The following is a 17,858-nucleotide window of genomic DNA, read 5'->3' as shown; positions in this document are numbered from 1 at the left end:
GTACCACTATCTCTTGCTGGAAATCAGACATTATGTACAATAAGTGTGGCTAAAGGGTAACAACAGCCACATGAATTTATTGTAAATGTGGTTGTTTCTATTATAGTCACTTAAAAGTTTGTTTTAGCCACATCAATTAAAAAAAATGTGGCAAAAAGAGTTGTTGTAATTAAGCATTACATTTATTAAGTAAGACTAAATGTTTGGAACGGCCACATGAACTCACTGTAAGTGTGACCGTTTTATTATTTAGTCACATCAACTGTGGCTGAAAAATATTTCTAGACACTAAAAACAACTTTGTAATTTTATATGTGACTATTGTCTAACCTTTCGTCACACATAAAATTTTGTAATTTTAAGTGTGACTATTGTTTAACCTTTGTCACACATTTTTTTTTCACATGACATATGTTATTATTCCGTCACACAAAAGTAATAAAGTGATGATAGCGTGACTAATGTTTATGTAAAGCTACATGAAGTTTTGTGGTTTTAAGTGTGGCAATGGCTAATATTTGGTGACTTATAATTTACTTTCTCATGACATTTGCTATCATTTCATCACATAAAGTAAGGATAATGTGGCTAATGATTATGTAAAGCCACATAAAACTTTATGATTTTATGTGTGGCTATCATCTAACCTTTGGCCACACAAATTCATTTTGTGCATTACAGATGCTATCATTCTGTCACATAAAAAAATCAAAATAAGGATGGTGTGGCTAAAAGTTATGTAAAGCCACATGAAATTTTTTTTCTTTCTAAGTGTGGCTATTGTGTAATCTTTAGTCACACATAATATTTTTTACCCATGGCGTTTGCTAATATTTCGTCACACCAAAATAAACACAATGGCGATGGTGTGACTAATGATCAAGTAAAGCCACATGAAATTTTGTAATTTTAAATGTGACTATTGTCTAACCTTTAGTCACACATAATCTTTTTTACCCATGACAATTGCTAACATTTCGTCACGGCAAAATAAACAAAGTGACGATGATGTGACTAGTAATTATGTAAAGCCACATGAAAATTTGTAATTTTACTATGTGACTATTGTTTAATCTTTGGTCACACATTATTTTTTTTTACATAACGTTTACTATGATTTTGTGACACAAAAAGATAAAATGACAATGGTGTGGCTAATTTTTATGTAAAGCCACATGAACTTTTGTGCTTTTAAGTGTGGCTTATGGCTAACTTTTAGCCACACATGTATATCCAAATAATAAAAAACAATAATAAACATGAGAAAACCTAAAACCAAATAATATTAAAATCAATAAACCAAAATCTGTGCACGATAATACAAAAAACTAAACTTCTAATAAAAAACTATCTACAAATGTTGCAAAAGGAAATGATTGTAAACATAAAATAAGTACTAGTTTAAAGTGTTTTTCTTGTTCTTCTTGCTCCCTGTTTTTTGATGCCATCTAGCGTTGTAAAACACATCTTTTGCTTTTTAGCGACTTGAGTTGTAGTGTTTTGTGTTTGAATGCTTAATAGATTTGGTATCTGAAGCAAAAAACATGAAAACAAATATCAATAGCTAGAGTAATTAATCATATATTAATAAAGAACAAACCTTTTGGCTAGTTTTGACAAGGTATTTTGGCCAAGCAACAAAAGTATTTAGTGCATCCCCAACTGTTTTGACCTCACACGATTCTACGGGTAGAAATGCTGCTTCTTTTACAACTTTATCAATAGAAACTCTATAGCAATTATCTTGTAGTGGAACTCCATGAATGCTTTGTTTTCCCGTTGACAAATGAATTGTACCATAAGCCACACAGTTGTTCATATTTATAGTATATAGTGTACACTTGATCTACAAAAAAATAATTTTATATTAACATCTTAAGGTTAAAATCAATATAAATATGTATTTCGTAACACATACCTCTAGGACATTTGTTGAATGTGTATTATGTATATTTTCTTGTGATTCCAACTGCGATGATGTCCCAAGAAGTGAAGTCTCATGCGTAGGCAAAACATCTTTTTTTCTAGTTTTCACATTTTCCTAAAAACATTGAATTAATTAAGTTATAGAAAATCAACAATCACACATAAAAACTATAAAAAATACGAAATTGTCAAACACTTACCATTATCATTTCTTTTTGCACCATTTTAGAAGTGTTAGCATGAGAAGTGACTTCTGTTTGCACTACTTTACTTGATATGTTAGATGTGGTAATATTAGTATTGTCCTTTGATTCAGTACTATTGTTCATAGATTTTACCTACAATTCAAATAAATGTGTTATGAAATATCAATAATTACATGGGAAATTATAAAAAAAAAATAATGAAATTATCATACTTACCGTTGGTGCCGTTTCTTTTTGCCCTATTTTAGATGCGGTAACATTGGCCTTATGCTTTGATCCGTCATGTTTATCCAAAGAATTTACCTACAAAATGTAACAAGGAAGCAATGCAGATAATACGATTCGATAAAACAGGGAAAATTTCTGAAATTGTAATGCATATGGTAAATTTATATAAATAGGTTGCTATTTATGGTAGCTAACAATGGTTAACATTTGAAAACTATTAAGGTATTAATTTGCTAATAAAATAAGTCACTTACTTGTGTTTGTGACATTTTGTCTGCAGATAATGAACATATTTGTAATGTTTGTCCTTGTGCAGCCAGATGAGCTAAAACTTGATTAAGTGTGTTGTTTGTTTCTGCCATCTGCATCGAAAGGGTCTTAATTTGTTCATCTTTTTTCCCACGCTCAAGTCTCTCGTTATGTAGTTGAAACTCCAGTTGTGCAATTCGTTCTTTTGATGATCCTTTTGTTCGAGGACTCTGCCAATATCTACTAGAAGTCACTCCATAACCAACACCTTTTAAATACCCACCTTTTTCTTTGCCAAATACTAATGTGAGTGCATCCGTGCCCGGATCAAGGTTCACGGATCCATCTTTAATTTGCGTTTCAGTGTCAATCTATAGAAATTGTTAACAAATAAACATGTATTATAGTAATTAAAAATAAACCAAAAAAGTTTAAAGTTGAACTTACTATTTTATTAGCTATGTCTTTTACATCAACATTCTTGTATTCTCCGTTTTTGTTTTCCCTTGCTTTCCTCCACATTAAAGCACGAGAGGGGATCTCATCAACTGAAAGTTCGTTATTTTGTACCTTGTAATATATACAACAAAAATAGCGGACACACAGATCAAACATACAAACAAAAAATCATTATAAGCACAAAAAAACAAACTTTAATTGAAGAAATGAAGTTACCAGTTTGTCTCTTAGATAAGCATATCCTCCTCGTCCCAAGTGATGATCATAAACGTATTTTGATCGTGCTCTTTTTCTCTTATTTGACACATCCTTACAACAAAATTTGTAATTACTTCATTAGAGTTTAAAATTATATTTAAAATAAAATAATGATGAACATTAGAATAAAAGATTAAAACCTTAAACTTGTCTGATTGTGTATATGTTACAAACTTGTCCCAGTCTGTTTGTACAAACTTGTCCCAGTCTGTTTGCTCCACCATTGAACGATACCTCTTAGGAATTCGCGCAAGTTTCTTTGGTTTACCTAAGTTAGGTACTATGTATCCCGCAAAAATTTTTAAAACTAAACCCATACTCGGCCCAATACCCGTCGGGTATCGGGTATACCCATCCCATTTGTGTCGGGGTTCGGATATACCCGTCTGGCTCGGGTATTTTTGCCATCCCTAACCATTCTAAGACCGGACCGAGTTGAGCAGCATGCTCAGAAGGACAGAAGGTAATGTCATATTCCGATCGCTGATGTATTCATCCTCTGATTACCTCTTCAAGTATATTCCGATCGGTCTCAGTCTTATACTCATACCCGATGTACCCGAACTCAACAAAACCGATACCCGAACTTAATGCATTGGTCCAGTCCCCAGTTATGGGTTTTGCTTGTTTTTCGGTTTCGGGTCGGGTAAAACCCGGTTCGGACCAGTTAGATTCCTTATTTAGGAGTTACATACATAAATAAATCTATGTTGTCAAAGCGTGGGCTATTTCATTGAACTCGTGCGTGCCCGCACGTCCTGCGGACATGAAAACCTGGGCCCGCGTGAGGCTGTTTCGTTTTTTTTGCTTATCCACTGCGCCTCAGCACCTAGGCTACCACCAAGTGCGCCTAGGCGCGCGCTTTTTGTGCTTTTGACAACATAGAAATAAATGGCACTAAAATTCACATGGATAGATTAAAGGCTTAATCTTTAATCCCCATAGAAAATAAGGTTAAAAAGTCATGGTTGGATTTGCCCAAAAGATTTCATGTATCTGAACATAACCTAAACGTGTAACACCCTAATTTTGTAATTGACTAAAGTCGCAGCGGAAACACGTACCATAAAATTTCTTTCCTTATATTTACCTTGACTTACTTAAAAATTAACTTTAACATAACTCTTCCACATAAATCCATCAATCGACTTATTTACTAAGTAAAAACATAGCTTATGTTTACTACATTATATACATCAACGTTCCCGTACAATCTCACTAGTGACTCGATCCTCGATCTCTATCCCTTGATGATCCTCATGACTCGTGATTCGTACAACCTGCACTCACCACATACATTCATCACATTAGTATACAATACATAAACAAGACTCAATACATGTACACTTTCCATTCAGCTTTCTCTCTAACTTTAAGCATATCATTAGCGTATCCATTCCCTTGTGAGTCTTCAATAATGTACCTGCATAAATCTTCGTTTTCCAGGTACATAATTAATATCATTAACACTTAACGTATCCAAAATCATACTTCATATACTCGTGCATACATCCATATCTCAATACATACATGCCTACACCCATACGTATTCTTCATATATTCATAAATACACTTCTACATATGTACCTACATTTATACGTCTCTACCTTCATGCCTACGATCACACGTACTCGCATACATACACAAATACACATTTGCATACATACATACATATCTACGCCTTCACATATATACATACTATCATACGTATCTTCATATATACATAAATACGCTTCTACATACATAAAGGAAATTCTTAACTTAGAATCCCACATTTAGGTACCATATTACTACATATTCTTTAGGATCCCACCTTTAGGTACCATATTACTACATATCCTTTAGGATCCCACCTTTAGGTACCATATTACTACATATTCTTTAGGATCCCACCTTTAAGTACCATATTACTACATATCCTTTAGGATCCCACATTTAGGTACCTTATTACTACATATTCTTTAGGATCCCACCTTTAGGTACCATATTACTACATATTCTTTAGGATCCCACCTTTAGGTACCTTATTACTACATATTCTTTAGGATCCCACCTTTAGGTACCATATTACTACATATTCTTTAGGATCCCACCTTTAGGTACCATATTACTACATATTCTTTAGGATCCCACCTTTAGGTACCATATTACTACATATTCTTTAGGATCCCACCTTTAGGTACCTTATTACTACATATTCTTTAGGATCCCACCTTTAGGTACCATATTACTACATATTCTTTAGGATCCCACCTTTAGGTACCATATTACTACATATTCTTTAGGATCCCACCTTTAGGTACCATATTACTACATATTCTTTAGGATCCCACCTTTAGGTTCCCTACCCGTCGGCGACGCCCTCTAGTTTTTTTTTTTTTTTTTTGCAGTTTTCTGCAGGTTCGTTTCGTCGTCCGTACGCACTAAAACGCACGTAACTTTTGAACCGTTTACCCGTTTGACCTCCCGTTTCTTCCTACATGCTTGTAAATTCACATTCTATCATATAAACTTAAAATCCCATATCCGGATTAAGGAAATTCTTATCTTACATGCTATCGCCTTATTATTAATTTATGATTTATTCGACCCGTTCATGCCTTCATCCACAAAACTAGTTTGTTTGACCAAGACTTCTTATGAACCTAATAATGTCCACATTGTATATCATACAAGATTAAGTTATCGGATGCCTTGCATCCTCTTGACCCATTTTCGCTCAAGAGCTTATTTTGACCCGTTAAGGGTATTTGCGCATTTTAAGGTCTTTAGCTTACGACAACCATACTTCTCGCTTTCTTGCTTTTTCAAAAACATTCATTAAATCAAATAGCTTGTTTGTAATCAACTTTTAAGACCATTTGCTCGTTTTACCCATCAAGGGCGTTTTTGTCAACTTTGCTCTATCCTTAACAACAAGGGACTCCCTTGCATAAGTAACCAATCCTACTACTTAGCTACAGTTCTTAATCACATATACCTCGCTCGGAGATCCGTTTAATACTTCATCGGTCTCATACAATTCTTTCCTACTTGACCTCGATCATCATACTTAATTAAATCGCACATAACTTTCCATAAACAACTAAGAAGTGATACAAAGAAATCACTTACCTCGTGCGTCCATGTTCATACTCGTTTCCTCGCCACTTTTGACCCGTTAGCCTTCCGTGCTTGATTCCGTCTCGACATGATTCCTATACTTCCATGTCATCGAAATCACATTCTTATTAGCATACATAATTGTACATGTTAACGATCATATCGATCGCATAATTCCTATTTGACTTTCATTAGTTACTTCTAGCAAGCATAATACATGTGACCAAATTCATATCATTTCAAACTCATGTAAACCATCATGTCATCGCATTAAACACACATTCGTCAAACGCGCTCCATATAACTTACCTTAATCTTACAATTAGGACAACCCGCCTAACCATCCTTCTTATACACGGTTGACTTTTAGAAGTCAACGGTTCATTTAGTTTAACTTTCGACTTATCATTATATACCCGCAACATCATAATCGACTATACGGACGACAATACATACATTTTATCATACGATTGGGGTGCGTACCATCTTTTAAGCATAACGTACAACTAATTCATGCACAACCTTCTAAATTCATACATAGTTCATCAAATCCTTCTACTAATCAACATGTGGTATTTAAAATTAAAACATCATACATATTATCATCACATTTTGTCCACTTCATCTAACAACAATTCACCGTTTCTTATCCAATTTCTTTAAACACTCACACACATGTATGATTCCAAACATTGTTAACATAAGTAAATCATCAATTTACATTACATCATCTAAAACCCACTTCATAACTACTTATTAATCACTTACAAGTGATCTAATCTTAATTTCTTCATAATTTCATCATGCTTTTGATATGTGTACTACCTTGTAAGCATAGTGTACAACTAGTTCATGCATATCCTTCTAATCTCATACATAATTCATCAATTTCTTCCTTCTAATCAACATGAATCATACATGCATAAACATCAAACATACTAGTATCACATTTCTTTCAATTCCCCTCATAAGAATCCATCTTACAAATCAAAATACATCAATTTTAAGCAAGAATTTAGACATAGATGATTTATCCATGTCATCATCTTCACCATAACAAATGGGTTTCACCCTTAAACATCAAATTAACCTAAACCATGCATAATCCATGTTCTATATGATGATTATAACACATACCAATGCTCAATTTCACTTGAACTCACGGATTAGAACATAACCCATTTTACACATAATCACCAATCTTAGATTTTCGACATACCTTATGATCCCCTCGTGTTGGAGATCATTAATCCATGCTCGGTTATGGATTTGAGCTTCATCTTGCCTTCCGATTTGAGCATAAAGATGGAACTAGGGTTTGAGGCTCCATGGGAGCCTCCTGCTCTCTCTCTCTCGAACACACGTATGTGTGTGTTTGTGTGTGTTAGATATTTTATAACTTAACTTTCATTTGTTCCATTTTAGCCCCTTGGTTTACTTTTAAAACATAAATGACATTACCTTTATCATTTAAGACTTTTGACCATACCCTTAACTAGGTTAAATAGCCTAGTTATTTATTTCCTGACGTGTCACATAATAACATACAACAAACATTAACATTCAGATTTTGGGTCGTTACAAGTCTACCACCCTTAAACAAGGTTTCGTCCCCGAAACCTTTCTCACTTTCATCGAACACACATTATCTTTTCTTCCAGTCCATCCATACGACCACTAGCCCATACTTGCCTGATCATTCTTTCCTATTTCATTTGCATTTTCATTTACTTGACCTGTCAATAACTGGTCATTACACATACTCTTCCATCCTTTAATATGATCCATTCTTAATGGATCTAATTACTCCATCTCACCTCTAAAAATTTACATTCTCTACATACTCTGTATAACATTCAACTTTTATTTTGTTACCACCACAAAACTTACTATTTCATAGTCACAACTACGTGCTTAACTCTAACGTTAATCTTACTCTACGTTTTCAACAGTTACGTATACCTTGCATACCTTTATATTGTCTTTAAATCATTTCGTTCATTTTACATTACTATTACTTTCTCTTCATGCATTACTTAGTTCACGTATATAAATAGTTCATATCTCTCCAATCATGAGTTAAACATTTCACTAACCTCTTTTTCATTTCCTAAACCACGATCTGCAACCCAGATCGATCATCTTCTCCTCGAGTACTAACCGTTTAGGCCAACTTTCATTCCTTCGTGTAATGAGCTTCCGCTCGTGCACGTCCTTTCACCAATACGATTGGTTTCATCACATCACTAATCCAACATTATCACCAACAACATCAGCGGTTAGCATCTATCATTCAATCATTCATTACACTAGGTGATTACCCATCTATAACTCTTCTACAATTTTCCTACGTACATGCTATAACACATTCCATACTTCATTCCTTACATACAATTCTTTTACTCTAGTTACTTATTTCGTCACCCTTGCGGTTTGACCCTTCAAGTCCCACTGACACCTCTTACTTATCATAGATGCATCGAGGTACACGTTCGTGCTTCTTTCCATTCATACTTACTTGAAAAGACATTCATTACATTATTCTGGTACTCGTGACCAAGCTTACCCTTCTTATTCATACTTAACTTATTGTCCGGGTGGTAGCTCGCCTTACATTATGACTCCCACGAGTCGATTACTAACACATCTAACTCATCCCGGTTTTAAAACTTCTTTCTTTCATTTTAAAATTAAAAATTTGGGTTTGCATGCCAATCCTAATCATTCTTTCATCCAGTTACCTTACACTTACTCACATGATTCGTTTGACACAACCACGGTCAAACTATTGACACATCGCGATGTGGGCTATTTTCATCATTTCTATATTTTAACTCGTCCTTCGGACGCAATCATAGCATCCATACCTTTCATTATTTCTATGTTTTGAATCCGTCTAGCGGTTTCGAACATTCTCTTCATGCATTTCATACCTTGAATCCGTCTCACGGATTTAAACATATCATTCATGCCTTTCATCCTTGAATCCGTCTCACGGATTCAAACATTGCATTCATAACTTTCATTCCTTGAATCCATCTCCCGGATTCAGACATATTATTCATATCTTTCCTTCCTTGAATCCGTCTCATGGATTCAAATCATTTCATTCATACATTGCATTCCTTGAATCCATCTCGTGGATTCAAACATTTCATTCATACATTGCATTCATATCTTGTTGATCCGTACCTTCTTACGGATTCAACATTCTTCATTTTTTTTTACCACTCATACTTTTCATTCCTACATAGTACTCTCAACTTCCCGAGAGTCTTAATTCCCATTTCCCCCACACGCCCGCCTGCTACCCAACTCTACCGGACATACCTGTAACAATTATCATAATCTCACGAACGTCATACGTTTCTCGTGTACTGGCCAGGTACGCAATCCACATAGTAGTTTCGTGCCTTCATGTAATTGTCACCTTATGTCCGTAGACTTAGGTTTCGGCGCGTGTATCACTTTCAGTACCTCATTACATACAATCCTTGTCTTTCATTTAAAACTTTTCCTTCCTTTAATGAACTTTACCATTGCTTACATCCTTACATTAAATTCACATACCTGGGTTCATTTGCCTACTTGTCTTATTACCTCTTTGCCTACCTTAGTATTCATTCTAGGCTGCATTCACGGATCATCCTCTTCCAACACTTATGCTTACCTTGCACATACAAAACCGTCAGTTTTGTTATACGTATACATAAATGCATACTTTCATCAACCCTTTACCTTTGGATCTTGATCGAGTCTTGGATTGTACGGATTTCTTATCTCAAGAGCACACAAGTTTGAGTTCAAGTACTTACCTTCTCGTACTTGATTCCCTCAAACCAGGGCTCTGATACCAACTTGTAACACCCTAATTTTGTAATTGACTAAAGTCGCAGCGGAAACACGTACCATAAAATTTCTTTCCTTATAATTACCTTGACTTACTTAAAAATTAACTTTAACATAACTCTTCCACATAAATCCATCAATCGACTTATTTATTAAGTAAAAACATAGCTTATGTTTACTACATTATATACATCAACGTTCCCGTACAATCTCACTAGTGACTCGATCCTCGATCTCTATCCCTTGATGATCCTCATGACTCGTGATTCGTACAACCTGCACTCACCACATACATTCATCACATTAGTATACAATACATAAACAAGACTCAATACATGTACACTTTCCATTCAGCTTTCTCTCTAACTTTAAGCATATCATTAGCGTATCCATTCCCTTGTGAGTCTTCAATAATGTACCTGCATAAATCTTCGTTTTCCAGGTACATAATTAATATCATTAACACTTAACGTATCCAAAATCATACTTCATATACTCGTGCATACATCCATATCTCAATACATACATGCCTACACCCATACGTATTCTTCATATATTCATAAATACACTTCTACATATGTACCTACATTTATACGTCTCTACCTTCATGCCTACGATCACACGTACTCGCATACATACACAAATACACATTTGCATACATACATACATATCTACGCCTTCACATATATACATACTATCATACGTATCTTCATATATACATAAATACGCTTCTACATACATAAAGGAAATTCTTAACTTAGAATCCCACATTTAGGTACCATATTACTACATATTCTTTAGGATCCCACCTTTAGGTACCATATTACTACATATCCTTTAGGATCCCACCTTTAGGTACCATATTACTACATATTCTTTAGGATCCCACCTTTAGGTACCATATTACTACATATCCTTTAGGATCCCACATTTAGGTACCTTATTACTACATATTCTTTAGGATCCCACCTTTAGGTACCATATTACTACATATTCTTTAGGATCCCACCTTTAGGTACCTTATTACTACATATTCTTTAGGATCCCACCTTTAGGTACTGTCACACCCCGATTTCCACGTGTCACCGGTGGGCCCGGTGTGGGGTACAGTGACGTAGTTGGCATCGTCATAGACAATCAACACAATATAATAATGCACAGCGGAAGCAGAATAGAAACATTTCAACTTTTAATTAAAGTGTAATAATAAATATCACAGTAGTTGAAATGGATCCACAGGCGGATCAAATAAAATAAGATAAAAATAGTTCAACAGATATTTGTCGTCCGAGCTTGCGAGACTATAGTGGACGCTCTTAGGAAACAGCCAGCCTATTTCGTATAGTACCTGCACTTAACCTTTTGGGAAAAATACGTCAGTTTACACTGGTAAATACAAATCGACTGACTCATTTTGAAAATGATTGAAAATTGATTTAAATGCACAAGGCATAAATATTTTTATTAACTTGGGATAATTATATAATATAATCTTGTGAACGAATTACATGCACTTATATCTCTGGTGGCCCGGGATCTGCTGTCCGGGCTAGAGATTAAATTGACACACCACATTAAAGAGTTATACACGACGAGTGTACGCCTACACCCCGTGCTCTGGTCGTGGCCATCTCGTAAGATAATGCCAAGGATATCCGGGACACGGTCAATAACCCCCCAAAGCCTTTAAGTAAGACAAAACTGTTTAAACGAAGTCACACAAGCTATTCAAGACTGTACACCCATAGGGCGCAGGACTTGTGCGCCCGATCAAGCGGTATTTTAAATACCGTACCCCAAGCCCGTATAGGGAAAATAAGTCAAAATGTATTTACCTGAGCAAGTATAAGTCACAAACGCTAAGTGTTGGTAGCTTTTACCGGGCCTCCTAATCTGGAACAAAGGTTTATAATTAACCTATTAGATTCCTAACGGCCTTTTATTTAAGCTTAAGCTTTGACCGGTTAGTTTTAGGAATGATACGGTTTACGCACGATTAAGCGAAAGACCGGATAAAATGTGATTTAGACCCGACAAGTTTGAATACTTGTATAATATGGGTATACTAAATACATTCTGGATTTTGAGACAAAAGCGATGACGTTTGACCCGATTCGGTCAATTTACGCAAACTAGTTACGTAAACCGAACCGAACGCAAAAAGGGCGATACGGGTAGCCAAAAGATTCAAATGCAAGTTCCCTGAGATAATATGCTTAAAATATGATATTATATCAGTAAGTTATGTTCTATATTGCCCGGGATAATTTAAACTCAATTTATGCCTTAGAAGGGCATTTTGGTCATTTAAAAGATAATAAAAGAGTAAAATTTGAAATCTGAGTTTCGGGTCTGGTTCATACAGTAAATATACTTAATATAACATATTATATCAGTAGGGTATGACCCATGTATCAAATTTATCATTTAAAACCAAACTATGCACCGTAGGGGCAATTTAGTAAATTCACAAGGGCTAAAAATGCCAAAACTGGAAATCTGAGTTCAAAATATTATACTTACTGTTATTATATGAAAATATGTAATTTACATCAGTAGGTATAAGTCTTACATGTTTAAAACAAGTATAACGCTCACTATGCGCTTAAAACGCTAAATATGCGATTTAAGAGCGTTTTCGGGTTTTCAAATTAAATATGAGATTTTTATATTTCCAGAATACTTAAAATAATTTATTCATCATATAAAATCAGTAGAAAAAGGTTTCGGGTCAAAAGGATGTGTAAAACTCATTTTATGGCTAAAACGGTCAAAACCGACATAAGCCGAAATGACTAGGCGATCTAGGATCCGTTCAGCCAAAAATTAATTAAAAATCATCAAAATTCCCAGAATATTATAATACATCAGTTGGTAAAAAGTTTTATACCAAAACGTGGCCAGAAACGGGTTCTACGCGAAAAGGACCGTTTATGTAAATTTATAATATAGTTTTACGCTAATGGCCATAACTCACAATCTGGACCACCAACTGATCCGAAATTTTCGGTGCAAGTTTATATAATAAAAATAAAGATCTCTACTCTTTTACTTTTCCAAAAATCCCGTTTTAAATCAAAAAGGGCAAAATAGTCAACTTTATGCATAAACCGGAAACATGCATTCGAATAAGCTAAGCATAGACTCAATCAAAGAAAATTCCAGAAAGTTTAACTAAAATAAAAATAGTCAAAAATACTTTCCAATACAGATCTCGAACATGCATGTACGAATCCGAATCGATAGTCTACGAAATAATCGTTTTACAAGACTTTCGGTTCCGATTCGTGGCTATACTATAGATCGTCGAGTTGATGATGATTAAAACACATTCTTTATATGTATTACAAGTTATTTTTAATGATCAATCAGGTTGCATGTCATCTATATCATTAATCATGTCATTTTTCACAAAAATCGCTTCTGTTGACTTTTTAGAATTAGGTTTGACTCGACATTCATCATGCATGTAGTGGAAATCAGATGGTACCCTTTAGAGGGTTTGTTTCCCACATAAATACCAATCTATAACAAGTTTCAATTCGAGAAATGACTGAAAGAAATCCGTTTAATCAGAAAGTCAAAGGTTATGAACACCCAGTTTGACTTTTAGCAATTATCACAACAAGAACGGATTAGGGAACGAATTGAAAGCTTACAAAGGTCCTAAAGATGTTTAGTGGACACTAGAAGTCGGCCTTGTTGATCAGATTTCCTCCAGAAGCTTGCTTGAAGTTCTTGAATGTTGAGAGCACTTGTTCTTCAATTACAAATGATCAAAATGAGATGAAAACCTGATTTAAACCCATAAATTCGAGGCCACTGTAGTAGTAGCCATGCAAGGCATGTTATTGGTGCAATTGGAGGTGCAAATGAGCTGTATAACACTTGAAATCGGACCCAAATCGACCCAAACCGAAATTCTGTTCGCTGGGCAACCCACGCGGCCCGCTTGGGCTTTCCCAGGCGGGTCGCCTGACCCCTGGTTCAGCCAAACAACTTTCACACATTGGCAGCTTTGACCCCTGAACTTGTACGCGATGTTTCGGCTACTTTTCTCGACCCGTAAACCCCCAAACTTGGTTTCTAAGGACCTTAGGACTTTTAACAACATGGTAATGTCCTCGGATAACTTTGCGCTCAACCGAAAAGCCATGAAATTCGACGTTGACGCTTTTAGTCCCTTAAGTACGGTTTTGGCCATAACTTTCTCATACGTTGACGAAACTTCATGAAATTTTTACCACATATTCTAGTGAGTATATTTTAGCTATACAAAGCTTCGGGTCTGCCAAAAGTTCACTCAGAGGTATAAATTAAACATGTTGACACTTTTGGCCCCTATAGTTTACAATACTTCACTTTTGTGCAATTTCCGCGTCGTATGATCCATGAACCATCCGTTTAAGGTTATAAACATTATGTAGGGTTATCATAGAGCCTATTTATCCATTGTTGACACTTTGGACCCTTACGTTCCATAGTTTTCACTGTTTGTCACTTTTAGTCCCTCTAAAGTATGTTTTCACATAACGGAACCTTATGACACGTGTCAAGACATTATTGGACGAAATTTTTCGAGGTGTTACATCCTCACCCCCTTAAAAGAAATCTCGACCCCGAGATTTATTCAAACAAATGGGGATATTTTTCTTTCATCGTGGATTCCACTTCCCACGTGTATTCGGGACCTCTACGGGCATCCCACTTGACCTTAACAATAGGCACGTGCTTCCTTCGAAGCTTCTTTACCTGTCGATCCTCTATCGACAAAGGTTTTTCCAAAAACTTTAGACTTTCGTCTATGTGTATGTCTGTATGCGGTATAACCAGTGAATCGTCAGCGAAACACTTCTTCAAATTACAGATGTGAAACACATTATGAATGGCACTAAGCTCTTCAGGCAAGTTTAACTTGTAAGCGACCGACCCGACACGTTCGATAATCTCGAAAGGTCCTATGTATCTCGGGCTCAGCTTGCCTTTCTTTCCAAATCTCATCACACCTTTCCAAGGTGATACCTTAAGCAACACTTTTTCACCTACATCGAAGTGAAAGTCTTTGCGCTTAGGATCCGCATAACTTTTCTGCCTATCCCTGGCAGCTTTCAAACGATCACGGATCTGAAAGATCTTGTCTGTCGTCTCAAAGACGATATCTGGTCCAGACAACTGGACATCTCCAACTTCTGCCCAACAAATGGGCGATCTACACTTCCTACCGTATAGGGCCTCAAAAGGCGCAGCCTTTATGCTGGAATGGTAGCTATTGTTGTAGGAGAATTCAATCAGTGGTAGGTTCTTATCCCAACTACCACCTAAGTCGATCGCACATGCACGAAGCATGTCTTCCAAGGTTTGAATAGTACGCTCACTCTGACCATCAGTCTGGGGATGGTAAGCCGTACTAAAATTCAAACGAGTGCCCAACGACTGTTGGAAACTCTTCCAAAAATGTGACGTATATCTAGTATCTCTATCAGAGATAATAGATATAGGTATACCATGTAGCGCTACTATCTTATCGACGTATAATTGAGCCAACATATCTGAGCTATACGTCTCTTTGATGGGTAGAAAATGAGCTGACTTAGTCAGTCTGTCTACTATGACCCATATGGTATCATTTCCCTTTTTCGTCTTCGGCAACTTGGTGATAAAATCCATTGTCACCATTTCCCATTTCCACTTGGGAATTTCAGGTTGCTGAAGCAAACCTGACGGCTTCTGATGCTCAGCCTTGACCTGCGCACAAGTCAAACATTTGGCCACATACTCGGCCACGGACTTTTTCAAACCAATCCACCAGTAGTTTGATTTCAAATCCTGGTACATCTTATCTGCTCCAGGATGAACTGAGTATTTAGAGCTGTGGGCTTCCTGGAGGATAACATCCCGAAGTCCTCCATATACTGGAACCCATATTCGTCCGTTTAGTCGTAGCATTCCATCTTTGTCGTGGGATAACTGCTCCTCAGTTACTCCCAACTTTTCTGCAGGATAGTTAGCTTCCAGCACAGCTTCCTTCTGTGCAGCTAACACCCTTTCATTCAAATTATTCCTTATTTCAATGCGCTTGGCATTGATTCTGATTGGTTTAACCCTTTCCTTTCTACTTAAGGCGTCGGCAACCACATTTGCCTTGCCTGGATGGTATCTTATCTCACAGTCATAATCATTGAGGGTTTCCATCCATCGCCTTTGACGCATGTTCAATTCCTTCTGATTGAACAGGTGCTGAAGACTCTTGTGATCCGAATAAATTATGCACTTGGTTCCATACAAGTAGTGTCTCCATAGCTTCAATGCAAATACAACCGCACCCAGTTCCAAATCGTGGGTGGTGTAGTTCTTCTCGTGCACTTTGAGCTGTCGAGAAGCGTAGGCAATGACTTTGCCTTTCTGCATGAGTACACAGCCCATGCCAGTATGTGATGCATCACAATACACCACAAATTCATCTATACCATCGGGCAATGTCAACACTGGCGCATTGCTCAGCTTCTGCTTCAGAATGTCAAAGGATTCCTGCTGCTTAGGGCCCCAATCAAACTTAATCTTCTTACGGGTCAATGAGGTTAGGGGCGCAGCAATCCTTGAGAAGTTCTCGATGAATCTCCTATAATATCCTGCCAGTCCGAGGAAACTGCGAATCTCGGTAGGAGTCTTCGGCTCCTGCCAGTTCATGACTGCTTCTACTTTAGCGGGATCTACTTGGATACCACGCTCACTTACAACATGTCCAAGGAATTGGACTTCTCGAAGCCAGAATTCACACTTCGAAAATTTGGCATAAAGCTTCTCTTGATACAGAAGTTTGAGAATACAACGAAGGTGTTTCTCATGGTCAGCTTGGCTCTTCGAGTAGATAAGAATGTCATCAATAAAGACGATGACGAACTTATCTAAATAAGGTTTGCAGACGCGATTCATGAGATCCATGAACGCGGCTGGTGCGTTAGTGAGCCCAAACGGCATCACTAGGAACTCGTAATGTCCATAACGAGTCCTAAACGCGGTCTTGTGTACGTCTTCATCCTTGACCTTCAACTGATGATATCCTGACCTTAGGTCAATCTTGGAGAAATAACTTGCTCCTTGCAACTGATCGAACAGATCGTCGATCCTGGGTAACGGATACCGATTCTTGATAGTGACCTTATTAAGCTCACGGTAATCGATGCACAGACGCATCGAACCATCCTTCTTTTTAACGAACAAGATTGGCGCTCCCCAAGGAGACGAGCTAGGTCTAATAAAACCTTTAGCTAAAAGCTCATCCAACTGCGTCCTCAACTCCTTCATCTCCGTTGGTGCCAATCTGTATGGTGCTCTTGCTACAGGTGCTGCGCCTGGAATGATATCTATCCGAAACTCTACTTGCCTATCTGGTGGCAAACCAGGTAGCTCTTCAGGAAATACTTCAGGATATTCTGAGATAACAGGGATATCCTCAATCTTTGGCTTCGGCTCATCAATGGTAACTTGTGCCATATAAATGACACATCCTTTTTGCATGCATCTGGATGCCTTAAGCATGGACACTTGCTCGGGCAATCCATGCTGGGTATCTCCTTGAAT

General features: G+C 36.7%; 1 protein-coding gene and 1 long non-coding RNA gene across 2 annotated transcripts; both read right to left on the bottom strand.

Annotated features, from left to right (window-relative positions):
* Nucleotides 1-1,322: 1,322 nt before the first annotated feature.
* LOC118484901 lies at nt 1,323-1,687 on the bottom strand. The gene is made up of 2 exons (XR_004874952.1): nt 1,601-1,687; nt 1,323-1,530 (listed from the first exon to the last, which is right to left on the bottom strand). It is a non-coding gene; the product is annotated as an uncharacterized LOC118484901 (long non-coding RNA).
* Nucleotides 1,688-2,024: 337 nt separating this feature from the next.
* On the bottom strand, nt 2,025-3,550 carry LOC110893160. The gene is made up of 7 exons (XM_022140280.1): nt 3,467-3,550; nt 3,285-3,377; nt 3,057-3,179; nt 2,615-2,980; nt 2,349-2,435; nt 2,198-2,264; nt 2,025-2,041 (listed from the first exon to the last, which is right to left on the bottom strand). The coding sequence occupies exons 1-7, from the start codon at nt 3,548-3,550 to the stop codon at nt 2,025-2,027; spliced, it is 837 nt and encodes a 278-aa protein (XP_021995972.1).
* Between the last annotated feature and the right edge of the window lie 14,308 nt (nt 3,551-17,858).

The sequence above is a fragment of the Helianthus annuus genome, chromosome 12 (assembly GCF_002127325.2).
Source record: "Helianthus annuus cultivar XRQ/B chromosome 12, HanXRQr2.0-SUNRISE, whole genome shotgun sequence".
Classification (NCBI taxonomy): Eukaryota; Viridiplantae; Streptophyta; class Magnoliopsida; order Asterales; family Asteraceae; genus Helianthus; species Helianthus annuus.
Note: the sequence above shows the minus strand (reverse complement) of the source record. Positions and strands in the feature narration are given on the sequence as shown.